We start from the raw sequence: 27,270 nt of genomic DNA on the forward strand, positions 1-27,270 counted from the left end.
CCGCCCTAGTCCAACATGTCTGCCTTCCTCGCCTCTTCCCCCTTTACTTCCTTCCTCCCGTCGCTGGCGGCGCTCTACCCTGCGGTTCGCCCTCGCGTCTATGGCGCGGGAGGGCAGCGGGGAGCGGTCACGTGCGGCGGAGCGGGCGGCGGGCGCGTCATGCAGCCGGCTGACGGCGGCGGCGGCGGCGGCGGGGGGGCGGTCGTGCCCCAGTTCCTCAGCAAGATCTGGGCGCTGGTAGAGGATCCCCAAACCAACGAGTTCATCTGCTGGAGCGCAGTGAGCGGGGGGAGCGCGGGGGGCACCGTCGGCGGGGGGCTGCGCGGCGTGGGCCGGGGGCGGCTCGCTGAGGCGCAGGGGCCCGGCCCGGCGGGCGCTGTCCTCCCCGCGCGGCGACCGTTGGCGGCGGCGCCCCGCGGCCGGAGGTGACGGGCGGTCGGCCCGTTTCGTCCCTCTCCTAGGATGGGCAGAGTTTCAAAGTGCTGGATGAAGAGAGTTTCGCTAAGAAGATCCTGCCGAAGCACTTCAAGCACAACAACATGGCGAGCTTCGTGAGGCAGCTCAACTCCTGTAAGTGCTGCTGCTCGCTGTCCGGGGCAGCGGGAGGTGGTGGCCCCGGCTTGGCATCCGTGCCCTTGTGTGCCTCGCACGGCCCGGAGTGCCTTGCTTTGCCCATGCTGTGTGTTGCTGGGCCTCTGGGAATGACTGCTAGGGTGTCAGCCTCTTTTTCCTGTGGGTGAAATCATTCCTGCCTGGCTGAGGGTGGCCACCATGCGGTTGAATCTAGAGCACTGTCACGTCGTGTCTGTGTTTGACTTAGCTGTGGGAGCGGTGTGTTGGAGGCTGCAAAGTTGACTCACTGGTGTTTTGGTTCGATGATACCAAAGGCAAAGTCTTTTCTCTGCATTGTGTCTAGGTTTCTGTGGTTACCACAGGAGTAGTCCCAGTGACACCTGACTGAGTTAGTGTAACTAGTTAGGCTTTAAATTTGGGTGCAAATGTAAGAGGGCCTGGAGTTAAATCCTTATCTAGTCTGCTATGAGGATTGCTAGTGGTTTAAAACTAGAAAACAGCTGTTCAGATCAAGAAAGAGCCACTTCTGAAGGTTTACCCCTTACAGAGTTGTGGATTTGAGTAAGAAGGCTTGCCAGAATGTTGCAGTATTTAATAATATCTGTCTTCAGGTAACACTATGAATTGTATATTTCCTATGTCTCAGAATAAGCGGACACTTTAAGATATCACAAAAGCAGTTAAAGCGTCTCTGGCAAAGATCTGGTGATTCTGGTTGGAACTCACAAAGAACAGCTTTGGGAAAGGCACATTTCAGCCTTTCTTGATGAACTTACTATGGTTTTGGAAGAGCATAAAGCTACCAGAAATGAATTATTACTGTCTTTTCATAAGTCATGATGTCTAACGTGGAAATGAGTCTGTTGAGGCTGTCAGCTTCCATAGTGCTGTATAGCAGCTTTTCCATATCATCAATGCTTTAAAAAAAAAAAAAAAAAAAAAAAAAAAGAATGTTATTCTCTAAAGCCTTAGTTAAGAATGCACACAGCCCTTTCCTAGTTAACTTCTTTAGGTGAAAAGATGTGGCTTGACAAGTCAACTGTAGTCCAGATGTGCAGGTTTAAGTGAGAGGGACAAAATGCACTGATTAATACATTGTCTTTTTAGTGTAAAATATTGTGGTTTTCTCAGTCCGATTTTTTTTTTTTTTTAAAGCTTCCTTTAATAGTGTTGATCTTAAGGTTTCTGTGACTGACCACTTCTGCTGGCAATCCTAGGTAACAGTTGGCCTGGAATAGTCCTGTGCCTTTCTGAGGTTTGTACAGTTGCGCTGTCTTATGTGTTCCTTTGTTTTCTCAATAACTTTCCCCTGGTTGGCCAATTCCATTGAAAACTGAAAAGGAACAGAGGCCTTCAAGGTCCTCCAACTGTTATGACATCTAGTGCTCTGGTGGAAGAGAAAGACAGATTAACAGTACAACGCAAGGAAAGAATTTAGTTTCTTAACTGTTGCAAGAGGCTATAGTAAGTTGGGCTGTCATCACGAGCGCAGCAGTCAGTCTTCCAGCATCTGAGTACCAAGTTAGTTGCAGCACATCTTTCCCTGAGCCAAGATGAATAAATAAGGGAAGGCATGAAGTGCGCAGGGAGAAATTCTGGCAAAGTAGAGCGGGGGCGGGGAAAGGAAGAGTAAAAATTTGCAAAGGATTTTCTTGTAAGAGGCTTCATCGAGGGAAATGTGGGTTCTCTTTGATGTCTTTGTTAAATGCATCTTGAGGAAATGATGAAGAGATGGCGTATTTTGTGAGGCACACTTCTTTTCAGCACATATAGCTTGAGCACTGCAATATAATGCACAGCCTTAGCTGAGAGCCCACTTGGGAAGGACCGTAGCCTTGGTGAAAGGATACGGAAGCTTACGGAAAGCTTTACGTGAGGCCTGTGACTTTCAAGCTTATGTTATATTCAGGCTATTGAGTGATGACTGACAGTTGTGGCTGAGAGCAACTTCTTAGTCTATGTCTGGCAGGTACATAGCAAGGGGATCAATAAAGGGGTCTCACTGTCGTTTATCAGTGTTTTGTAATTTACGTGCATTATGTTGGGTTTGTGCACTATTGTTTTAGAATAGTATTGAAATTATGGCTCACTAAGCAAGGCTGCAAGCAGGGAAGCTGCTGCTCATGCTCTGTGACACTCTCTGGCTGCTCATAAGATTAGGGTTTTTTTTATTTTTTCTGATGGTACTTCAGATGTCAGGGTTTAAGACTCTTGATTCTCCCCTTTGTACTGAAAAATAAATACGTATCAGTATGAGAAATTCCTATTTGGGTGTCTTTGAGACAGAGTGAGTGAGGAGACTACCTTGTATATATGGTTAAGGATGGGGGGGGGAGTGGTTTTAATCACTTTCAGAAATGCCACTTTGAACTCAGAAGTAGTCTGGCTGACTGTTTCAGTCTGGCCTATGTTTTTTTTTTTTTTTTTTAACTATTACTGTATCTCCTTTGTCTTGGCAGCCTTTGGTGTACTGGGGCGGGGGAAGAATGTTTAGGGTGGTTGGCTGGGGTTTTTTACTTTGTTCTCTGTGTGTGTGTGGTGGGTTTTTTGTAAGAGGCCATTTACTTGTGAACTGCTGATGAAGGCTTCTCTGACCAGTGGGTTTTTCATGGCACGTTGCCATTGAGTTATTTTGGTTCCAGAAACCACACCACACCACATGATGACAGATGTATTGTGTAGATTTTAATGGAACACTTTATATGATGAATTTCCTGTTCTCACTTGATTTAAATTCTGAAAGTCTCCTGAAAAATAACTTGTGGTATTAATCACTGAAATGCTAGGGTCATTAAATCCTAAGTCATTAAAAGTTTCTCATATGTGGCTCATTTTGTACCTGAAATGTATTTGGGTCCCTCTGTGCACTCTTTTGCTTTTAAATAAGATGTGTGTCACAAGTTAGTGGTGTTTACAAGCTCTTGTCTGTTGTGGTGGTGTGCTAGTTTCAATGCAACATATAACTATATGGCTAATATGATGAGTATAGAACACTATGATGTGTAGCAGATCCACTAGATAAATGATTCCTCTTTTTAGACAGAACATAGAAAAATTGCCTGGAACATCCTTTTTGTATTGGCATCTCTGACTGTTACTTCCATATCTCTCGTGCCTTCTCTTTTGCTCCATTCCACTTCGTGTGCTGTTTTCAGTGGAGCATCTCTCCTAGATGAACTTCCAGGACCAGACTTCACTTCCATATTACTTGCCTGTTAGTGATGACAGGATCAGTTAAGGCTCTGTCACGTAACCTGCTTAGCTTCTCTTAGTGACAAAACTAACCCATGAGAGTATCTCTAACCTGTGGGCAGTTAATAATAATGAGCTGAGAAACAGGTGAGAGCAAGCAAACAGACTTGCTGCATGTTTCCCTGCCCCTGCATGGCCTTCCAGGGTGTGCCTGCACAGCTCTTGGTAAAGCTGTGCAATGAACTGGGTCAGGGGATTGATGTGGGTTAATAATTGCTTTTTGAATTGATTCTTTCCTGAGTGAAATATTGTGTTGTAAGCATACATTCAAAAATACAATACAACAAGCGGCCATTGTGATGTAATAACAAGTATTTTTATGAAGGTTTAAAATACTGAAACTGAGTTACAAAATCAAGATACCTGCAGTGAGGTTCCTACGGAAACATTAACTAATGTACTTATTGCTCTGGACAGTTCTTAAAATACTGTTGTATTACTGATGATATTAAAAATAGATCTTCTATTTGATATATTCCCTGCATTTTCCATGCATAACAGCTCTTTGAACAGTGCAAGAGTAACAGGTTGTGTTAGTATTGACTGACTTCCCTGCATAGGAAGAAATGTAGCTAAAGCACGCTATGACTTACTTCTACACCGTAATTCTAGATCAAAATGCTAAATCTTAGTGGGAAGCAATCATCTAGAATTGGAATATACCGTCAGCTAGTTTCTCTTACTGCTTAGAGTGAAATTTAGGAGCATCTCCATGAATGTGTAAGTTAGCCAACCTAGCAAAATAGTTTTGCTCTTTTTTTGTTTCTTTTGGATAGATGTATTCCAGTAACTTGCTGAACATTTTTTCTACTTTCTTTTTGCAGGAATTGTCTGAGTAGTTAGTCTGTCATATCCTAGTGTTATGCTTTTAAAGTTTTCAAAAACACAATTCCAAATATGTGGCAAGTTTCATATGAGATTTTTAGTTGTCTCAGGAGAGTAACAGTGTTAGGAAGTGGGGTTTTTTTTCCTTTTAATCCTTTTGGGTTTTGTTGTTTTGGTTTTCTGATGCTCAGTTACTTCTGCCTCAAGTCTTGTATTCGTCTTAGCTTCGTACACCTCTCAGGAGCATCCCTTAATAGGAGGAATTATTTCCTTTCAGTTAAGTGACAACCTTCAGAACAACTAGAAGAAGTTTAACAAACATGCAAAGAAAACTATATTTATGGAAAAATGAGATTTTTGGGGAGTGAGGAAGAGGGAATGTATGCATATTTTTGTATTACTTAATATAAGCTCTTCCAATTTCAACAGAGCAGAGTAGTCATGCACTCCTCTTCCACAATTAACTTTCTTCTCCTCCTAAAGCTTTCTGCCACCACATTTATTGCTTTCTTAATTGTCTTTGCTGTGAACTGCTGTCCTTTTCAGGTGCATCAGAATCTGTTCTTGATTGTATAATTTGCTCCTTGGCTGTGGGTTTGGGAATTTGGGGGTTTTGGGAGTTTTTGTTTCTTTTTTGGTAAGAGAGTTCTTCTTTTGTAAGTATTGAATTACTTATTCAATATCTCACTTACGCCAAAGAACTTTATGTATTGGAGACTGTGTTTATAGTAGTTTTACAATGGGTATTAAGCTGCGTAGTGCAGTTCGCCTTGCCTGGGCAGTCTGTGCTGAAGCAAGCTGAGACTATAGCCTGAAGTTGGGGTGGAGGGGAGGGTTTGGTTGATTGGTTTGGCTTTTTATGAACTCTGGGTTTTTGTCCCAGTGTGAGAAAACTCAATTGTCATTTAAACTGCAAAGTATTTGTCAAAGGATATCAAGTTCCAAAGGGGGGAAGACCTTCTCTTCCCCCACGCTCTCTCTCCATCTTCTTTGAGGCAAAAAGTTCACTGTTTGTTTGTCTTCTCCCTGAAGGTCATGCTTGGCCATGTCCATGTCTGAATTTTGCCAGATGAGCATACTGTTGTTCTTGCTATTGCAAATCTTAAAGCTGTTTTGTTGGTACTTTCCTTTGGACACAAGGAGATGCAATGTAACTCAAACTTTGTGTTTGTTTTTCCTTCTAGATGGCTTTCATAAAGTTATGCAATATGAATCAGGCTCAACAAAGCAAGAACGATGTGGTTCTGGCAAATATCAACATCCCTTTTTCAGAAAAGGCCAAGAAGAGTTGTTGTCAAAGATAAAGAGGAAAGTAAGTTACTAAGTTTATGTCCACCGGCAATATCCTGAGTTTGCGTATTAATTTTGAGTATCGTACTTCCACACTGTGTTGGGAGAACTCATATATAGATTAGATGTGGATGTGTTCTAGTCTTGGACTCTTGGTTAGCCATATTCATCTTTAAGATATGGGAAGCCCTTATCAAGTGGTACTGGAGAGCACCATTTAGTACTGTTACAGTGAAGTTATTCTGGTTGCAAACAGGATGTAGTATAATCCAGCTTCTATATTTGCACTGTGGTACAAGAAGACTTCTCATGGTGAGTATTCTAATAGAGTATCATCAATTATAAAAGTGTCAAAAGACTGAAAAGGCACAAACTGTACGTGCTAGCCATTCCTGCAAATCTAAAATGCTTTTCATACAGCTCTTTAGACGCACACTAGAATTTAAACCTCCTATCCCAATTAGCTTGAGTGTTACAGGTGCATGTTTGTCATGCTCCTTTACCTCTTTCCTTCTTCTCCTATACGTATTTCTTTCCTTCATGTGAACCTTTTGATAACTTGAGGAGGAAGCTAGATTAGAATGAGTTCTAATCATTCATTTTTGTCTCTTTCTCACTGCTTTTATTCAGTGTTCATATCTTGGTTGTCATAGGTGTCTTTACCTCGTATAGAAAATGATAAGATTGATCCAGAGGAGCTCCACAAGATGTTAGCAATTATTCATCAGATGCAAGGAAAACAGGATATGATAGATTCCACGCTCGAATCATTAAAACGGTATGTTGAATCCTTCTAATGCTAGTATGTATGAGGCTCCTGAGTGTGCTTTTTTAACACGCCACCATCCTCAATAGGCAAAGTCTTGTTTGGGTTCTGTTAGGAAATAAGTCATTCCAATATTTCTTTTGATTGTGGAAAACTATTCCATTAGGAAACTGTACGTCCATCAGTTGTTCAAGGGGCCTGGATAACCAAATTGAGCTGACGCAACCACCGAATGTGGCAGTCGGCAGCCTGCTACATACCGTACTCCTTATGATCTGCCGCTGCATCTGTTACGCAAAGCAATGCTTGTATCTTAATAATGTTGAACTACAGTCCTAAACAGTGTGTTTAGGATCCCAGTCCTCAACGATTATTAGAGATCTTGTTCTTTGTACGCCGCTTAAAATCATGCGTCTGGTATGTTAGCATGTAGCTAGGAGAGTTCTACAGAAATCTTTCTGTGAAGAGAAGCTGGGCAATTTTCTGGTGGAGTAGAGGATTTAAGTACGTTTTCTGCTACACTGAGGGACTGCTGCCTGAAAATTAGACCGCTTAAATCTAATCAGCACCTCCTGGAATAGGGTAAGTCTCCCTTTGGACACGCGTAGCTTGCTGACTGTAAACAGAGTATGAAGTAGAACATAGAGAGCTTAGAATTGTATGTCAAGTTTTTAGATGCCTGAAGTTGGCTGGAGTGTATTCCGTCTGGAGTGGCTTGCGCTTATTGAGGAGTTAATCAAAGTTTTATCTGGTGTGCAACTGAATCCTGTGAACGTGTTTCTTACGCAAAGGCTTAAATCCTAGGTTGTAAAAGAAAGCAGGAAAACTTAAAATGGCTGACATGCCCTTGTGTGAATTGAGGCTTTTCTGAGACAACTCTTGAAAGTGAAAGCTAGGGAGTCAGCTGAAGACTGGTACCTCACTGAGAATTTTCAGGGCTTTTGAGTGCTTCTCTGAAAGACCTTTAACGCTAACTTGGGGGTCTGAGAAAGTGACTAGCTTGGACTTGCATAAACTCTCTCTCTTCAGGTAGAGTAACATCTCTTTTCATCTGTTCGAGATGGACTGTTGGTTTGCTTTCATTCCCATGTCAGTTCTTTTCTCTAATAGGAACATAGCTCCTGTAGTACAGGTATTCATTTTAACAAATACCACTGTCAAAATTTTAGGTTCTTCTTTCCCTGTTCCCTGGTTTGAATTTCGTCCTGCTGCCTTTTCCTTAACATTGCATTACAAATGGTAAATGTAGAAATAGGATGTGTTTTTTGTTTGGCATAGCTTGCTTTGTCCCTCATGACATTTTGATGATGTAACAGTCTTAGAAAAACTATGTACCGCCATGAAGTGTGTTCAGTGTGCGTGACTTACTGAACTCATATGCTCATCTTGTCAGCTCTTCTCAGAGATGGCACATGGTATAATAATACATACGAGACTGATTGTGGGGAGAGGTAATATCTTTTATTAGACTGACTTATAATGAGAGAGGGTGTCAGGCAAGCTTTCAGGCGCATAGTGACGTTAAAGGGCTTACGCGCCCAGGCGCGCGTCAGTTCTTTTTTCCGACTATATTAGTCTAATAAAAGGTATTACCTCCCCTTGCAAACACTGCTTAACTTACATACAGCCTGGTGATCTGAGGCTGCAACAACACTGAAACAGTTATGGAAGCTGATGGACATGCTATTTTCTGTACTGTTTCCAGTTCCCCTCTTGTTCCCCACACGTACTACTTTTTCCTGTCAGTTCTAAGGTTTTTATATTTAAGATGTGATGAGGTGGTCTTAATCGATGTGGTCTTGTCTCTAAGTAGACCATAGAACCAAATCTAAGTAGTCCGAATTGAATGGGAATTTTCACTTTGGAATACCTCTGGCATTCTTCCATCTTTCAATGTCACTTTAGCACATGGCTCTAATAAGTGAGACCTAGGTTAATAATTCTGGGAGCCTAATGGCTGTCCGTGCTTTGCAAATAAGTACATACAATTTATCAGTACTCTGTGTTTCAGTCATGTTTGTTTGCTTTGAAGCTTATTTGTATTCACGAGCAACAGAAAAGCTTAAAGGGATGAACTTTATTCTTATCGTTCAATCACTCAGTGAAAGATACTAGACTGGAGAGCAGATTAATTGATAAGGTGTTAGGGTGTGTGAGAAATGATATCTTAGCTTGTCATGTTTTATCTCCGTAGAATCTCTCTGTGTTCGTGAAAATAGATTTTATTTCACTGTGAAGAAAGTTTTAAATTATTATCTTGGAGTTTGGTGTTATTTACAAAACCCCAGTTCCCCCCCTCCCCCCCCCCATACACTTCTCCTGTTAGTTTTTTAGATGAGAATGTTAGGCTTCTTTAAGAGCTACTGAAATGTTTCCCTTGAATTTTCAGGGAAAACAAAGCCCTTTGGAAGGAAGTTCTTCATCTTAAACGGAACCAAATCCAGCATCATCAGCTCTGTGAGGCAGTGAGTAGCCACAGCTGCTGAGTGACTTTAAAACATAAAACTTTTGATAGCTTAAAATTGTGTGATTATGTCCAGTTTGTTTACGTGCCTTTGACATTGAGGAGTATACTGGTGACACCCTGTAATTGCCAGCTCTGTAGACTTCTAGAAAATATTCCGGTTTAAATAAATGAGAACATCAAGCAGTAGTTTAAAGCACCACTTTGTGGAACCTCTTGCTTATACCTGGTTGCTCTGAGGAATTTCAGGTGGAATGCTTGTTTTTCCTCTTCCCATAAAAGAGGATATCTATTTTGCATGAATTTAACACATCTAGGCAGCTAAAATGATCAAGGACGGAGCCAGCTGCCTTAAAAGCGGAGGCTGAAAAGCGTGGGTTTCCTTTGTTGGGAGAGGAAAAGGCTGAGGGAGAAGATATCGTTGAGGCATGCAGAATCACAGTGGAAATCAACAAACTAAACACAAATTATTTCTCAGCAAATTCTGCCATATAATCTGACACTCAGTCCTTTTATCGCTAGTTTAATTTTAAATGGGTAAAAAAGCAGTTCTTTGCACAGCAAGTAGTGAAATGCTGGAACTTACCACCACAGGAGGCTGCAGAGGCAGGGTGTGTCAGCAGGTTCAGAGAGGCATGAAACAAATTCATTAACAGCTGGTCCTTGAATGGACACTAAAAAGGCTCCTGTATACACTCTAATAGCCCCCAATAATTCCGTGGGCTGGGGTAGTGTTAGTGGAATGGATTGAGCAAAGTGGCTAGCCTCACATGCTCTCCCTAAATGGGCATCTTTTACAACTGCTGTTATACAGGCCGTTAGCCTGATCTGTCGCATCATTTCTTATGTGCTTGCCCTCATCCTTGTGATCCTGGCCAAGACGTTTGGCAGTTGGAATCAAAATCCTTGGATCCCAGTTCCATGCTGGAGCTACCCAGATCCATTTCTGCTTTGAGTACCTAAAGCAGGGATGTTTGTCATGATGGTTTTTTATACTGTTAACCATCCCGCTGGTACAGCTGTTCTACTAGCAATAGAATGTTTTGTGCTGCTAAGGTAATGGCTTTTTTGTATGTAACTTGATTTCTAATTGTGACCTAATAGGTGACTGAGCAAATTGCTACTAACTCTTTTTAAGAGCAGAAGACACAGTTATAGTGCCCTAATGTGTTTAAATTTTCAAAAACTGTGTGCATGTAACTTTCCTCTGGCAAAGTGTACAAATCCTCCCAATTTTTCTCATGATTATCTGAAAAAGGAAGCCAGATTTCAGTATACTTATTGGAAATTACTCTTGTCCAAGTAATTATTATAAGAATAGGGAAGTACTTGACATCTCCCTAGCTGTAATTTTTCTCCAAACCCTGCAGGTTTTTGTTATGGCTCTTGGGGATGAAACACAAAATGTACCTTGGTCAGTCACCAGTAGAGTATTCTTACCTATATCAGTATTTTTACTCGTCCTTCACTTAGTAACGTCTTCAGGTTTTTTTTGGTTTGTTTTGTAAGGAAGCTAGAGCATCCTTAATCTTAAGAAAGAGGAATTTAGTATAATTGATGCCACACTGGGGTTCTGAGTTTTCTTTGTTCTATGATTACTGACAATAACTGTGAGATATTGCTGGTCTTGTTTATGGATAAAAATCTAGAGTTAGGCTGATGTAGGAAGAATCATTATTTTTCATTAATTATTGACTAGCAAGCGGTCTCTTCTCCAATTCATGCCTGCATTGTTTTTTTTGCCCTTCCCCCCACCCCCACCCCCCCCCAGAATGTTGCATCACAGTGTTATAGCCAAACTATGGGCCTGCCACAAAAACAGTAAGTGAAACAGACTGTAAAACTAACTCTGTTTAGTGTTATAACTTTTTTTTTTTTTTTGGTTAAACTGATAGTGGAAGAACATCTTCCAGTAGCTTCTTTTGGGTAACAACTGACCTGGATGTTTTTTCTGCGTTAGTCTGCATCATTAAAATGGGTATCTCCTCGAGGTGTGTCTTGCAATTTTTACCTTCTCTTTTTATCAGATCCACTTCAGGAAACTCTTCCTCTCCTGATGTAGAATTAAAATAATCTAAATGTCACAATAATATACTTTTATTTCCTTTGCAAAATGTGCACAGGAGAAGACAGAATTTTTTTAAAGATTTTTCATGTTTCCTTATGTCTCCCCCCGCCCCGAGTTCCCAGCCAGTAACTGATTTCCGACAAACACCAAGAACTATCTTGACATAGATAGTAGTAATAGCTTAGACTTTAAACAGACTGTATATAACTTAAGTTGTATTGGAGGAAAAGTCTACTGTGACGTAGCCGTTATCGAAAGTCAGGAAGGGCGTTTCCTCTGTCTGGCAGAAGAACCTCTCATTGCCGCTGTTTGCTTTTAGTTAAGAGAGCGACCCTCACCAGTAAGTGGGTGTGTTTGTGGGTGTTTTGGTTTTGTTTTTTGGGTTGGTGGGGCAAGTCTTTAAACGTCTGGTATTTTAATTTTAGCTTTGGCCAATTTAAAACTAACCATTTGGCACTGGGGAGTGGGAGTGAAATAGGTATTACTAAGAGCTGTAAACTCAAAATCCTGCCAATATAGCCTAAATATATTCTCTCAGATGAACTCCAGGATTTATTTATGTGCACCAAGAAACGGAGGAAGACCCTCAGCAAACTGGGAGTTCTGCAGTCAAACTAGTTGCCCTAAAAGGACTTCAAATCAAAATAAGGCCACTGTACCCTGATTCTAACGCAGAATTGTGTGAAGCTAATCTCTTCTTCTGTATATATATTGTAGTTCAAAGATCTTGTACCATCACAAGATAAAGGCAGATTTTTAGAAAGTTGAAGTTTCACTTGACCAATAGCAAACCAAAGTTGTTACAAGTATGTTAAGTTGCTATTCTTCCTCCAAAGCTGCTGCTGCTGCTTTGTATTGTCTATATTAAGATTTATACTCTTCCTTGTGATGCTTTGATACCTGCCCTGTGAGCAAGGTTAGCATTGCAAACAATTTAAATGATCTATTCTAGGCCCCCTATGATTGATAGCACAGGAGACTACAATCAACAGTCTGCCCAAGAACTAGTTGACCAGAGCCAGGTAAACTGTTATCTTTAATTCTTTGTTCTTGTCTACTGTGACCAATATTGTTCAGCACGTACATTTGTTGTGTCATGGCTGGAGCCATGACTTTGCTCTTTGGTTGAATTTATAGGTTATATATAGATGCTATGTGGCATACTAATGAGCATAGTAGGAGAACTGGTGGTATAGAGCCAGTACTGAGCAGCACTTTCTAAAGGAATTCTTTCTCTATACCTTTAGATTTCCCTTTTTCCCTTGAGCTCTAATTCTTTCTAGTTTCACATTTTAGCTTGGTACCCATCACCTTGCATAGCCTTAAAGCAATATCACTAATGCAGATAATGGAGCTCTTATAGTATGCTTCTCTTTCTTATTAACAAGGTGAGATGTAAATAACTTCATAGGCATGCAGCTGAAAGAAGTACGGGGTAACTTCTAGGACCTCATCCTAAGAGGCAGTGAATGCTCTGGCTCTGTTCCACGGAGTACCAATATATTTGTGCGAGTAGTCTTGCGTTTAAAAAAAAGTTATGTTTAGCTGGATCAATTCTAATGTGTTCTAATGTATTTTGCAGAGTCAAAGAATTTGATTGGGGGGGGGGTGGAAAGCATATTCTTCATGATATTTGCAAAAACTATGTCATATTTGTCATTAATTCTTACTACCAACTTATGGTCATTCTAAATTGAATGTTCTTGGGAAATCTGTTTTGAGCGTTGAAGTTACTATCATGCAGCATCAGAATGACAGCTTGAGTCAGTGTAGTCTTGAGTACAGAGAACTTCAGAAAGTACTGGAAAAATATTTTCATAATTACACTAAACCATTACAGTACTAATATCACCACATGAAGTTTGAGGAATAACTGGTCTGATTTTTGCATTAGCTTGAAAAGCTTTATTTATTGAAAACTGGTAGCACAGTTAAAATGTATAGATTGAAATGGAGCTTGGAAGCCCTCAGGGATGAGAGGGTTTTGAGGGGCTGTAGAAAAATTGTGCCTTGCAGTCAGGGCAGTGGTAAAAGAGCAGAGAACAAACTTGAAGGGCCTGCAGCTCTGTTCATCGGAGAACAACAGTCCTGTCCATGACCAATGTTAAGCTATTATCTTCTGCTCAAGCTGTTTGAATAAGGAGGTTTCGTATTTTTTCAATAGTGTCCTGTTTGTTGATAGCTTGCCCACAAAGGCTACAATACAATCACTAAACAATTAAAAAGACAAAAATGGTTGAATCAGATTTAGTAATTATAATCAAAATGTCACAGAAAACTCACTTTCCTCTTAATTAGGAATTTTGATAAATTCAAGCCCTGAATTTCAAAGCCCTCTTGTACTGTGTAGTACCAACACTTAGAGTGAGCAGGAGCTCTTTTGGAGCCTTTAAAAAAGTTGTGGAAGCAAGGATGTCTTAGAGGTTATTCTAGCTTGCCTTTATGTATTTTCATTTCTATGGCTGAGCCCATGGCAGTATGCTTCCTGCATTCTTTGAATAAGCTGAACTTATCTTGGAGAATTTCTTGTGCGATAAATTAAATAGGACTAAACAATTTTATGTATTTTTATTTTACTTTGAAGACTTCCATATCCCAAAGAAAATGGAAGCTAGAAATAGGGCAAAGCTTCCCCTCTCCCCAAGCAATCAACAAGGCTGTTTATGTTCTGTTTCTTCCAGACTCTGGAAAATCAGTGTGATAGGACAGGAAGTAGAAACAAGTCTGAAGTTAGAGTCAGTGACCTTGCAGGAGATCAACTAAAGGTTCAAGCAGACGCATCTCCAATGTGGACAAGGATGGCTGAAGAGTAAGAGCAACAGCTTTCTTTTTAAGGGGAAAACAGTGCTGGAATTCTTAGACCTGTCTAACCAAGGAAAAAGATTGATCTCCTTGGCAGTTGAGTACTGCTTGTGTCTAGGTGTAACGACGAAGGGAGGGCTTCCCTGTAAGCAAGAAAGCTGAACATGAGCCTACTTCAAGTCAAACCTATATCTTTCCCTTCTCTTCCCACTCCTTCTGCCCCCCCCCCCCCCGCCTTCTACTTCACTTGGTTCGTTTCCTGCTTGAATTCAGCTGTGACTGAAGTTTTTTCTGGTTCATGGCGTTTGGCTCAACATATTCTAGCTCATGGTCATAGCTGGCTTGTGTTAACTGTTTTTGCATTTAAAAAATGGGTGAAGAAGTAGGAAGAAAGGAAGAAGAGATGGGAACCTGTAGGTTAGGAAGGGTTTATATGTTTGAATGTGGGAGAAGAGGGAGGAGATTGCTGGGAAGGTGTGCCATCTGACCTACTCATGAATTTTGAGGAAGGCAATGGAGGGTCTAGTGGATACACATATGAGGAGGCTAGCTCATTGCTTTGAGCGGGGCAGGGGGAGGGGAAAGGATGAGAAAAGGGAGCCCTTTCCTTTCTCTCTGGAGACTCTTCTTCCTTACAGACCTTCCACTTTCCCAGCTCTTCCCATTCACTTGACAGGGTATGAGTTGAAAAAAGAGTCTTGATTTGTTTGTTTCTGTTGTAAGTGGGGCCAAAGCAGAAGCAGAGAGTGGTGAGGGAAGATTGTTCAGTGAAGGTAAGGCACTGTAGCGCAACAGTTACTCTGAAGGAGCAGCGAGAGGCTTCTGTGTTTTAGTTGTTGCTGTTGAATCTGAATGAAGCTCTGCCATGTACAAAAACAAAGGCTTCAGTGACAGCTTGGGTTCAGTTCTAGTTTGAGGGGGTAATGTTCTTGTTTCAGCTCCTTTCCTGGTTAGAATGCAAATGCTGATTCTTAGTGTAACTCTTCTGTTACGTTAAGAACAAGTGTTTCATGGCCGGCTATGTTGGTAAGACAATTTGATTAGTATTCAGCAGATGGACATAACAAACATTGTGGACTCTGAAACTTCTGCCTGAAATACTCATGAAATTTATCTTCTGGAAAAAAGACATGTGGAGTTACTATTTACTGCCTTGAATCAATTGTAGTTCTAGTCCAATAGTACTTGAGACCTAACAAGTAAATCTAACTTGAACCACACATCTTAAATATGCCTTTCTGTAATATGACTAAAAGGGTTTTTTGTTTGTTTTTCATCCTTGACATATAACGTCATATATTCTGTTAATGTTGGGTCACCTTGCAGACTGAATTGCAGAACAGTAATTTACTGATGCTTTTTAGGATGGATTAAATCTACATCATTTGCACCCTCATGTTCTGATGGGCTGGGTTAGGGAGCTGTTTATAAAGGTGTCCCGTTTTGATTCCATGCCTTAACTACTTTACCTCAATGAGGAAAAGTCCAGGTAAGTTAATAGGAAGACCTGTGCTGTGTTTTGATGCCACAGAAAAGAACAAAGTCTTAGGAAAATGTAGTGATTGTCTTCACATGTATACTCCTGTAATTGGAGATGGTTACCTTAACAGTAAGAATGAGCCTTTCTGCAAGGCTGAGACTGAGAGGTTTGCTGCTTGGCCGTTTTGAAGAACTTTTACCTCTCTGCTGCAGAATATGTGAAGCTATCACCATTTGATCAAGTGGAAATGAGAATTTAATTTAGATTCAGATTTGCCCAAGGATGTGGTGTCACTAACTTTTAGGAGTTCTTCAGCCAGTTTTTGTGCTACAGTCAGTAGACCCAGCCTATTGCGTGGCAGTTTGAAGTGTTTCTATTGCTTAAAATATTTACCTCTCGGGTCCTGTTAGCCTTCGCTCCAGGCACAAGATCATTAACTGACACATTCTAAGAAATAATCCAGTAGTAGTTGTTCTTTGCCTCTTGGAAGGCGTGAAAAAAATTACTCATTCATTGAATGTTCACTGTGCGCACACACACAGAGGCTATGTTCTTGCATGTATATTTCATGTAGTGCACAAAATGCTGAAATTAGAATTTTACTTCCAATAAAATACTTTGCTTTACTAAAGAGCTTCCCTCTTTTATTGCTTTTCTCATACAGCTTGAGAGGGAATGCATCTGCATGGTATTATTAGTATAGAGGTTAAAACAGAGCTTACTATAGAGAAAAATATTACAACTGAAGTGCAAGACAAGGCAGTCCTAAATTAAAAAAAATATATTGGCTGTATGCAAATCAAAATTTGCTTCACCAGTGGTATTTCAACCTCTGTCTCACGTGATTAGTCACATTGTTAAAAGGAGAAATCTTTAATTGGATATATGCTGTTCTAAGGTTTATGTAAAATGAATGAAACTAAAGTGTTAGGTAAAATTCGCCCATCTATTTATGCAGTGAAGCACATGACTGTCAGAGGTGGCTGACTTAAGTGGGCTATCCTTCCCGGTCCCCCCCCTCCTTGTTGGTAGGTCTGAACTCTTACCAGCAAGCTTTGTTTGATTGGAACACTTCTAAATAATGCTATTTGCTGTTGCACAGCATATGGTGTGTTAATGCTTTCTTTTTATTTTTAGCATACCAGAACTATGTGTTCCTCCCTACAGCATGAGCTGGCTTTCCTTGTTCACATTCCTTGCAGTCCATCTGCCTATAAGTGTTTTTAGAGTACATAGAATTAATGATGCTAAGATACTAGTACGTTAAATCATTAACAATAAAAATGACACTACGAAATTTTAGGCTTATTTGGCCAGAACGCTTCTTGATTTCTTCTCCCTGCCCTCCTTCTACCCCCTCGGCCCTCCAAAGGGCTCTTGGAAGCTATCTGATAGCTTCCAATTTTTAATTAATATATTTAATGGAAGCTTTTAATGTAAAAGCAACATTCGTCCTTTCTGTTGGAGCATCTTTGGGAATAAATCTGAAATTTTCTCCTGTGGAACATCTAGTGTGTTGAAGAAAAGAAATTTCAGATGTTTTGAGATTATGGCAGGCTATATAAAAACTATCCTTCCATGTTTAGGAAGAATCACAGAGGGGTGTGTGTGTTTTTTTTTTTTTTTTTTTTTTTTTTTTTTTAACCAGTCATCGTGAAGTGAAGAAGCCTAAAAGAGTATATGCCTCTCAGGCATAATTTAGCTAGCAAGTTGCGTAAATAAGCTAGTAAGCTACGTTTTCTGAGGGGTGGTTCTCATTGAATAATCCTATTCTGAAAATAAACTATTCTGTTGGGAGTTTGTGGTATAAAATGGTCAATATTTGCACAGAGGCTGCCATGTTTTGTTGCTCATACCTTGATGGCTACTAATACAAAAATACTAATAAATTTATAGTTCGCAAGTTGCATTTTGAGCAGTGGGCTGCTCAGGATTATTCACCATACTTTAAGAGTACCACTTGCTCTGATGGAGCCTTGAACTTAAACTGCTGTTAAGCAACAGAGTCCCAGAGCTTGAGATCTGATAGTGAAAAAGAGGGGAAAGCAGATGATGGAGCCTAGAGATAATGGTTCTTTCCATTGATACCGCTGTTCTGACAGTTTGGCCTAGGAAGCCTTATCTTTAGAAAAGAGAGAAAATTGCAAATAGAACTGGCGAAACGTGCCCAGAGTCTGTCAGCCTTTGACTCCTTACATCTGTGGTGTAAATTGCTCTGCCTAAAAGACAGCCCTTCATTCATTTATGCAGCAACAAGGAATTTATTTCTTTATTAAACTAAAATCTCATTTGCTGTCATTACGTGGCACACTTCATTTTGTTAAACAGCTATAGTTAAATGGTTGTTTGTCAATGCCTATGTCTGACTTAAACAGTTCCTCTGTAAACAGTTGGATCATAACTATACGTCAGTCTTTACCAGTTCCACATCAATACCTAACTAGAAGTAGAGCAGTGTACACCCACAATCTTATAAATAATAATACTTTTCTAGTTAGTCTTTGCATTTTCTAACATAGTATATTTTTCCTCAGTGTAGAAATGGTTTTGAGGTTAGAATTCTGTTCTGTGTTTGAATCAACATAGATTTAAACTGATAAATGGGCATACTGTTCTTGTCGGCAGTTGCTCAGAAAATTTCTGTATCACTGGCACAAGCGTGAACTCCATCAAGGAAGAAGGAGGCAGAACTGATGCTGCTTCTAACTTCATCTGGATCAGCAAGGCAGGCATTAAGTCAGAACCCTTTAACACTTCAGTGAGTGTTGTATCCAAGCTTGGATCCTCTTTGGCAGAATGCTCAGGAAAGTAAGTCTTAAAAATGGTTTGCCTGCTCAGTCTATGGTAAACTACTTGTGCGTAACATTCCGTTTCTGGCATGCCAGTGTCAAAAATTTGATGTAAAAGCTTGTCCATCTTGCCGTCTTTATATTAATTTTCTCTGTGATGCAGCCTTTTCTTCCAAACCCTCATGCAAGTGAGTAAATACAGCAGTGTCCAATTTATGTGAGTTACTTCAAATGAATGTTTAAAGGGTTAGGTTCCAATTAAAAGCTCACTGGTTCTATGCTTTAAGTAGTAGGGCGACTCAAAATAACCTGTGTCAGATGTCTTTAACCTCTCCAGCTGTCTTGTCAGTGAATGTGACTCAGAAGCTGAAGTCCTACCACTGACATCCACTAAATCTGGAGGGCTCAACTGTTAGGCTATAACTGCCTTGGCAGCTTTGAGGCAGGCTGTGGACTGATGTGTTACTGTGGTGACAGCAGCCTTTCTGGGATGCTGTCTCATGCTTCAGAGAAGAAAGTCTCTTGATCCCTTATTTTACTGTACATTGGCATTAAAAACGGTATTTTTTTTTTCAGAGAACTGAGGTTATTGTGGGCTTATAAAATCAGTATTGAAGGGAACCTCTCACGTTACGCTTGTTACGCGCATATGAATGTTTTGTCCACGTTCTAGGCAGAAACAATAAATCCGGTATCTGGGGGGAGGTGTTGAACTTGCATCATATGCATGATACGGGAGGTTGATGGTCTGCAGTCCCCCGAGCCTGAAAGAGGTAGGTGCTCCCTCTGTCAGATGAGATGTATAATGAGCAAGGAATAAAGAAGTTGAAATATTTCCTACTCTCTGAATTAATAGTATTAATCTGCTAGCCAATTATTGTACCCATCTACAGAGCACTCTAGCAGATCACATCAAATCTGTTGTAAAAACTCTCAAGAATTCTTTTCCCTTTAAAAGCTGAGGGGACAGAATTCCTTGAGCTAGTTCTACTTCCAAAACCAACCTGTTGTGGGATTGCAGCCACTGAGACCATCTCTCTGGTTCAGAGCTACTCTGTAATGTTTCACACTGAAGAGCTGAAACTTTTTTTTTAAACATAAGTGAACCTGGGACCTCATGTTAGTCTTTGATGGATTTATGGTTCTTCCCTTTGAATCTCTGAACAGCTTCTTGTTTCACCTCTTGTAGACCTTTCCATAATAAAGCTGGGCTGTACTTTGACTTTCTTTCTTAAGAGTAAAGTTGACTTCCCCTGGAAATGATCGAGCTATCTCCCGGCATTTGTCACGATGAAACAGGTCTTCCCTTGAGGGAGAAGAATAGAAATTATCCTTTGATTTAGACAGAAGAAATCTCTCTGTTTTCCTTACGGTTTACACAAAAGGTTTAGCGTGATGCATAATCTACAGGTGGAGCTATCGGAATGAGTTTCAAGCTATCAGGCGTTCTGCTTGAGAAGCAGGGGGAAGAATCTTATGGGCTGTGCTCTAGACCACTACTTTAAGTGTGTCATCTCTACTCTTTAGTAGAGATTTATATATGCATGGGGCTTATGTGTGAGCTGTGTTCATATGTTCAGTCCTGAAGATTCCAGATCAGATACTGCTTTGTGCTGTCCAGTAGTGCTGTGCTGCAGAAGTAGAACACCTTGTCACACTGAGGATAAAAAAGACTTTACAGAAGAGCTATGTAGCCATCCTGAGCAAAACCTGATTTAAGTCTGTATATCTGGTTTGTAGCCTTCCCTGCCTTTGAGTCTTTGAAAAGAGGGCTTTGCAGTGGTCATCTAGCAACTCTGTACACAAGAGATTGATTTGCTTCCCCCCCCACTTCTCTTTCAAGTTATAATATCTTGATTTATCCTTAGTTATAAACTGCTATTGAGTGCCAAGTTGTAGATAGTTTTCCTTTTCCAGAGAAAGTCCACAGATCTAACAGCAAGTTATTGTAAATTTAAAATGAAATATCAATAGACTTGACCTCTTCTTGTAATCCTAGGTCTGTAGACACAGAAAAACATTGTTATTTATTTTATTTTATTTTTATTTCATTACTGCTTACCCTGTCTGCATCTGAGTATGTTTGTGTTTTGGTTTGAAGAGTTGTGCAGAGTTAAAACTATTGCAAAAACTATGCTTTGTAGTTTGTTTGGGTTTTTTGTTTGTGTTTTTAACTTCTACAATATCTCCTGCAGACTTCAATAGAATTACTTAGATGCATAGAGGAGGTAGGATTTAGTCCTAAGTTTACAGTATCTATGTAACTGGTCTCTTAAAAGTACAGCTTCTTTTGCAACACTAATTGGAAAACTTTCAACTGCTTTTGAAGACTTTGAACCCCACAGGATCTGGAGTATTGTGCTGAATAGCTGCAAAAAGAAACTAGACTGCATGGTAAAGTATTAAACCTGAGATCAGCTTTAGTAAGAATGAGAATAAACTAAACTGTAAGGAAGATGTTCAAGTTCACTAACTAGGTAAAGAGTGCCTTGACAAAGGTAACTTTTGAAGAGGTAGGGAAACTGGCAAGGAAAAAGGTCACAAAATCTTGAATTGTAAAGAATCTCTAAAGAGACGATTCATGGGTTTGCGTGGATCTATTAGAAAATAATTTCTGACCTGAAACAGATGAAATTTCCCTGGAAATGATAGGGGAAGAGGTATGTAAGAGTAAGGCAGCTGAAAAGACAGCAATGCCAGTGTACGTCCTCACACCGCTTCCCATCAGTTACACACGCATGGCTGATAGCGTTTTAAGATGGGGGCAAGGATGTGCTCTAAAGAAAGCAGTCCTCTTGTTTTCCGCAGCTTGTAAAGCGTTTTCTAACACTAGTGGAAGAGTTGCTGTGTGTTTGAATTAATTCCCCTGTTTGTTTTCAATGTTGGGGGAAAAATCTGGAGAAAACTATTCTAAAAATATCTTTTATGACTGGAATTATACAGTATGTTATTACACATAGCTTATGTTCAAGTTTACATTCTCTTTCCAGAATACATCCATCCAATGCAGACTGGGTACTCGAACATCGCAACAGAAGTTGTGAAAATCAAGAACATTTAGTAAGAAAAAAATAATTTTCCTCTGCACTCCTTTCCCTTTTTTAATACATAAAGTGATTTATTATAACCTAAGGCTATATTGTTTCTTATACTTTATTTCTTTTTCTTGTTTACATGAATTTTGTTTTAATGGTTCTCTGTGTTGATCAGAAAAATGCCAGCCACTTAGGAGATTGTTTAGCCTATGCTCTGTCCTATGATTTTAAAATAGTATAATACAGAAATGTGTTACTTTTATTGCACCCCCGCTTCTCACAAATCCATCACAGGGAGGAGAGAATCATAAGGCATAGTCTGCATGACTTTGTTTTGCTGGAGCTATCACGCTTCCCAGCTGTTCACTTCCATTCCTAGACTAGTCTCTGAGTTGGGCTCATTTGGCTGCTTTTGCATTGGGTGAACTGAATTGTAGAACTGATCCTGGTTAAAAACTTGCTTCCCTGAGAAGGTGGTGATGTAACACCGTTATTGCAGCCGGCTGGAGGAGGTGGCGCAGTAGGGAGGAAGTGAAAAGGATTGACTATCATGGTAATATTGTGGGGGAAGGATATGGAGGGAAATACTTATCAAGCTACAGCCTACTGCATTCTGAGGTCATCCACAATGTTCTCCCTGTGTGTTTTTGCAGAAGCAGCACCTGGCTAAAGAGAACTAGAGGACAGCTGTTTCTGAACAGTAACATGGGAAAAAGATGTGGTTTACTATGAAAAAGATGATTATGTTTATGGGCCCTCTGTTTAGTAACATAGCTATATATCTGCAAGTGGGTTGTCCTAGTTGTCCTGTGTGTGTGACAGACAGGCAGGCATGGTAAAAGAAAACTTAGAGCACTCTAGAGCACAGAATTTGGTTCATAGTATTTGTCACTAATACAAAGCACTGTCCTGAAACTTGTTTCTCAGCACTGGGTGGAGGACCTTAATGATGATTACAGAAACGGAAGAAACAGAAATCTGCTATTTGTAATGTCCATGAAGAAGGTGACTCTGATTTCAACTCTCCCCTAGAGGAGGGGAGAGGAAGAAGTGATACGTGGCCAGAACTGTGAAGTCCAAGTGCTGTATCTGCATTAATATTTATATCTGCAAAATACAGAGAACTCCCAGATGCTGATTTTGTCTGTCTTTGGCCATTATGTTCAGAGTATATGTTAATGTGATGAGTGTGCAGCCTAGCAAGGAAAGAATGCTGATGGTAATTGATTTTGTTTTGCTAGATAAACAAAGGTGATGACAGCTGTAATTGCAGTTGCAGCATAGGTAGCATTTCAGTCTCCAGCTGTCCATTGGATTGTGGTGTGTGGTTGCTATGGCAGTAGTTTTAACCAAACTGGGAAGGAAATAGCAGAAATCTATGAAAACTACAGCAATTCATACTTTCTCTAGTATCTCTTATAATTCCTCCCCTCCATCCCCCCAAATACCTAGTAATTTGGGTCAGGTTTTTAGATGTCAAGTAAGGTGTGTTTTTTTTTTGTTTTTTTTTTTTCTCCTTAATGAAAACATACAGGAATATGAACAAGCAACAGACAACAGTGGATTGGACACAGAAGCAGATGATTACAGTTCTACCTTTTCAGATTCAGGTAAGAGTCTTAGATTGAGATTAATGAGTCTTGGTTGGGTTCTTTTCAGTTCTGGGGTTCTGCAGTTCAAACAGACTGAAAAGTTGTTAAATAGCGTAAGGAGAGGAAGTGAGACATAGAAGATGCCACGGAGACAGAGGCTACGTTTCCCCTCTGCTGGAATTATCTTTGAATGGCCTGAAGAGATGGACTGATTTAAATTGATTCTCAAAAATAACTTCTGTTATCGCTGTTAATTTTGCATGTAAAATACATGGTTAAAACTGTTCACTGGTACTTTGTGGAGAGTTTCTAATGTGGTAAAGAGTAAATCGGTGCAAGGGCTATTCCTCTATGAAGAAAGATTTCCCGTGTTCAGGAGTCGAGAACCCTTCTGCAGCTGGCAGAACGGTTCTTTTGTGGAAGTCCTAATGTTTGGAACCAGAAATAATATGCAATAGAGGAGTAACTTAATCGCTGGTGTAGTACGTGTTTGCTAAGCTAGCTTCAGGTTAGATAAAAGCTTCTTTTCATGCCTTACTGTGTTTGATTTATGAGCCCTTTGTTGCCATAATGATCATAAATTCTGTGTTATGAAATCCTACTTGAGGAAACAAAATCTTGAAAAATTGTCTGTGCTAACAGAATTCATCATATTGTGTCAGTTTTTCTTTTGGGAATAAAACTGTTATGTTTGGATGACCAAATGAGCATATATACTTAGTTTTTTTACAGTAGGAACTGTCTTTTCAGTTACCAACATATGACCCCAGTAAAATGCTCTAAATCGTCCACAGAGTTTTCTCCCAGGCATGCTGTCTAGCAAGCCTCTTTCCCTTTTCTCTCAAATCTTCCATTCTTCCAAAAGCCTTAATAAAAAGATTATCTTTGCAGAAAGCCCTGAAGATAAAATAATCTGACCTGAATTTGGAACTTGTTTTTACCACGACGTGTTAAGAATCTGGCTTAGACCCTGAATTCTGGTCTCCTTTTAACTTTTTTTTGTAAGTGGCTTTGACCATTTGAGGCTGTATTTCTTTTTTCTTTTTTCTTTCTTTCTAAGAAACTGCTGTAACTGCTCTCTGAGCTTATTTAAAACATGCCTTTTAAAATGTATTACTATCTTTTTTTTATTTCCCCGCATAGTAAAAGCAAAATAGTCTTTTGAGGGTGCACTGAGCGTTTTCATGGAGTATAAAAGACTCTTTCTGATTACACCAAAAAAAGCTCGAAACAAGTATTTCTCATACTGAAGCAGAAAGATAAGAAAGAGATACTACTTCTATGTCACTTTCATAGCAAAATATGATGAAGCACTGGTAATAAATATGAAAGAACATAGGTGAGAATTTTCTTTAAAAAAAAGTCATGAATGGAAATGGGTGTCTTGGAATAGTTATCATAGTTTAATTTTAAAACTCACTGTGCAGTCTTTATTTCATCATTGTCCATGAGTTACCTTGAGTGCTGACTGTGCCATCTGCCTTTTTTTTTTTTTTTTTTTTACACAGGGCATATTAAGAAGAGAAGAAAAATGAATCACTTTGCCGTGCAAAAAACTGAGCAGCACTTGCATCAGATGCACAATGACAGCATAAAACTAACTGAAAGAGTTTTGGCTTTGGAAGAAAAGTCTTTTCGGAAGCTATCTGAAATTTCATCTACCTTATCTACTCTAGCCAGTTTCATCATGAACGCAGAGAAATCTCAAAGGCTGTCCCAGGTTTGAGGAGGATTAACTGAAGGCTAGGCTTCTTAAGGCCACTTTTAATTTAAGGAGATCCTAATATGTGCAGAGTTTTGACTCTTAGGAACAGTCTTTCAGGTTTTTTGTTTTGTTTTGTTTTTTAAGGTGGCAGATATGCTTCAGACTTGACTGAAGTGCTGTGCACAGCCTTTGATACTGCAAACATTCCAGGATGGTTTATTTGTGATCATCTGTGCCTGTTCCAGGCTCTGTGACTGATTTGTCTTTTGCCTTCATAGTGATCAGTATAGACAAATCAGTAAGGATAGCAGGATTTGAAATGGAAATCATCGTGTCTGAGACTTTAGGGACCAGTGTCTCTTTCTTTACCTCCATTATCATTGCAAGAACCTCTAAATGCCATGCACTTTAGTCAGAGCAATTGGTGATCACAAAGAGAATCGCGGTATTGCATTGAAATGTGTCATCCAGCCTCTGGCTACCCTGTGTCATTTTCAGTTGCTTGTTTTGTATCATGTTTTTTGTCTTTAGACTGGTGTCTCTTGGGCCTTTGGCTTTACTTGAGGTGTGACCTAACAGGAATTTACACAGATTGCATTTCAGACTTCCAAAGGATGGCCCATAGGAAGCCACAGCCCTTTAGGATGGCTTGGCATAAGTACTTCATCTAGATCCTTACTATTGTGTAAGAAAATTTGATGTGAGAGAAGATAGGTGAAGTTTACACCAGAAGAATATTGTTACATGAGGGCTGTTCTCTATGACCTCTATTTGTAAGTATATGCAAGTATGCTGTAACACAAAGAATGTACCCCAAATTATTTCTCTTAAACCACTTCAGAACTGGGCTATCAGTGGCCAAAACTCATTTAAGAGAATTCAGGACTGCTCTAGGATAACTTATTATGCTAGGGCAGTGGGGTAAGAGACCAGTGCTATTGTGATTCTAACCATATATGATACCAAAATAACAAGGTAGTGATATGAGTAGGTATCTAGCTTCATCCCCTTGGCTTTCCTGCCCACTGGTAAGGTGGTGCTACCTACACAGCCCCTGTGAAAGCGCTAAGAAAGAGGAAATACCTGGAAATGAGGCCGTCTTCCCTGTCTGTTCCCTGTTGGCAGCACTCTCCCAGTCCCCTGAGCAGCTAGGTTTTGGGCTGGAACCCCAACAAGTGTGGGTCTGGGAAGGGCACGTGAGGTTCGGGAGGAACAGAAAAAGATCCCATGTGCCTGGCAATAACAATACCTCCTAAGCCTTAGTACCACCTTTTGTTGGAATATGAAATCTGCTGGGGCTTCAGGGGTTAGTGAAGGGATGGGGAGAGTTCCCCCAAATTCTTCAAATTTCATGATGCCCAGTTTTACAGTGTTATGATGCCCTTCTGGTGAAGGGAGAGTGAGAACAGTATTGTGAAAGATGTAAATAGCTTGATCTATCTCGGAACTGAGATCGTTGTCAGCTTTCTGCAAATTGAGTGGAGGAAAACTTTATTGCAGAGCAGAAAAAGATGATGGATAGCACTGTTTGTGAAGATATTGGGAAGTGAAACAGCTCCAGATTAAAAACTGGCAAGCTCTACTAGCACAGGCTAAGCCATAAATTTACCTGTAGTATCTCTTCCCAGGAATGATCTAATGAATGACAATTAGTTTGTTACAGAATGCTGTAGCCCACTAATGTTTGTTTTTTGGGGGGGGGGGGAAGGGGGGGGAACAACTGTATAATGCGTCTTGAAATTGAAATACTTCAACTTATTTTCCTGCAAATTACCAGACTAATACTTCTCGATATCTTTTTTTCTGTGCCATTGTGCTTTGCATACTGTATGTTCTTAGAGCAAGTTGACATCATCTCTTGCAGGAAGACTTTAAGGTTCAGTTTGCTGTTTTGCAATGTGTCTCAACAAAGCAAAACATGAATAACACTGTCATTTGCTGTGAAAATTGTGAACCATTTGTGAAGCATTCATATTGTTGGGAACATGCTAGTTTAGTTCTGTAAAATAGCTTCTTAAAGCACGAATTTCATTAAAGATGCTTTTGAAGTTGTTCAGCCTACTTTGTCGGAGATTAATTTTTACTGTATTCTTACCATTCATTAGGCTGGCAGTTTTCCTTGATCTCCTTGCTATTTGAATCGGTTTCTCCTAAGTGACTCAATAGCTAATAGGTCTGAAGTCTAAACATTATTTGCCTTGGAAAGAGATCCCCTTAGGACTGCCTGACTTTATTCTTGAGAATCAGTCCGAGTGTTTTTGTTGTGCATATGCTTATATTATGTTCTTTTTCTTAGATCATGTACCTAACAAATTAAACAACATATACGTGCCCGTGTTTTTCAGCTAACTAGCTATTTCTTAGCCTTTCTAATGAAATAGAGCTTCCTGATAATGTAGGAGTGGGTAGAAGACCATGCCCTGTGCACCTGTAAACTGGCCCCTTAGACCTTGCTAACCTTCTCTCTCCTCTGTGGATTCCAGTCACAGGTGAGAACAGATTGAGGGCAAAGTGGTAGCAGAAGTGATGGTTTAAATTGGTGTACTTTGAAAAGCTGGATAATTTTGTGCTTGAATTATTTCAAGTGAAAATGTCATCAGAAATTGAGGAACTTGAACTCAAAGTTAGT

General features: G+C 40.1%; 1 protein-coding gene across 5 annotated transcripts; it reads left to right on the forward strand.

The window, feature by feature from the left end:
- LOC104146272 (heat shock factor protein 2-like) lies at nt 1-26,697 on the forward strand. 5 transcript variants are annotated; one of them, XR_011140185.1, is made up of 11 exons: nt 1-279; nt 462-570; nt 5,835-5,962; nt 6,594-6,718; nt 9,096-9,171; nt 10,942-10,991; nt 12,191-12,260; nt 13,920-14,047; nt 21,300-21,369; nt 22,272-22,429; nt 22,879-22,959. XR_011140185.1 is itself a non-coding variant. In XM_068938164.1 (11 exons), the coding sequence occupies exons 1-11, from the start codon at nt 16-18 to the stop codon at nt 24,660-24,662; spliced, it is 1,314 nt and encodes a 437-aa protein (XP_068794265.1). In that variant the 5' UTR covers nt 1-15; the 3' UTR covers nt 24,663-26,697. The 5 variants fall into 5 exon arrangements, 4 of the variants coding, with proteins under 4 accessions (XP_068794265.1, XP_068794269.1, XP_068794267.1 ...); XM_068938164.1 differs by lacking the exon at nt 22,272-22,429 and adding an exon at nt 24,445-26,697 and having other exon boundaries at nt 22,879-22,954; XM_068938168.1 differs by lacking the exon at nt 22,879-22,959 and having other exon boundaries at nt 21,998-22,477.
- The last annotated feature ends 573 nt before the right edge of the window (nt 26,698-27,270 follow it).

The sequence above is a fragment of the Struthio camelus genome, chromosome 3, assembly GCF_040807025.1.
Source record: "Struthio camelus isolate bStrCam1 chromosome 3, bStrCam1.hap1, whole genome shotgun sequence".
Classification (NCBI taxonomy): Eukaryota; Metazoa; Chordata; class Aves; order Struthioniformes; family Struthionidae; genus Struthio; species Struthio camelus.

Excerpts from the sequence above, each read along its gene's own strand:
- LOC104146272 (XM_068938164.1), top strand. The coding sequence starts at position 16 with ATGTCTGCCTTCCTCGCCTCTTCCCCCTTTACTTCCTTCCTCCCGTCG. Across the intron at positions 6,719-9,095 it reads ACGCTCGAATCATTAAAACG|GGAAAACAAAGCCCTTTGGA; the intron begins GTATGTTGAATC and ends TTGAATTTTCAG. Across the intron at positions 21,370-22,878 it reads GTGAAAATCAAGAACATTTA|GAATATGAACAAGCAACAGA; the intron begins GTAAGAAAAAAA and ends GAAAACATACAG.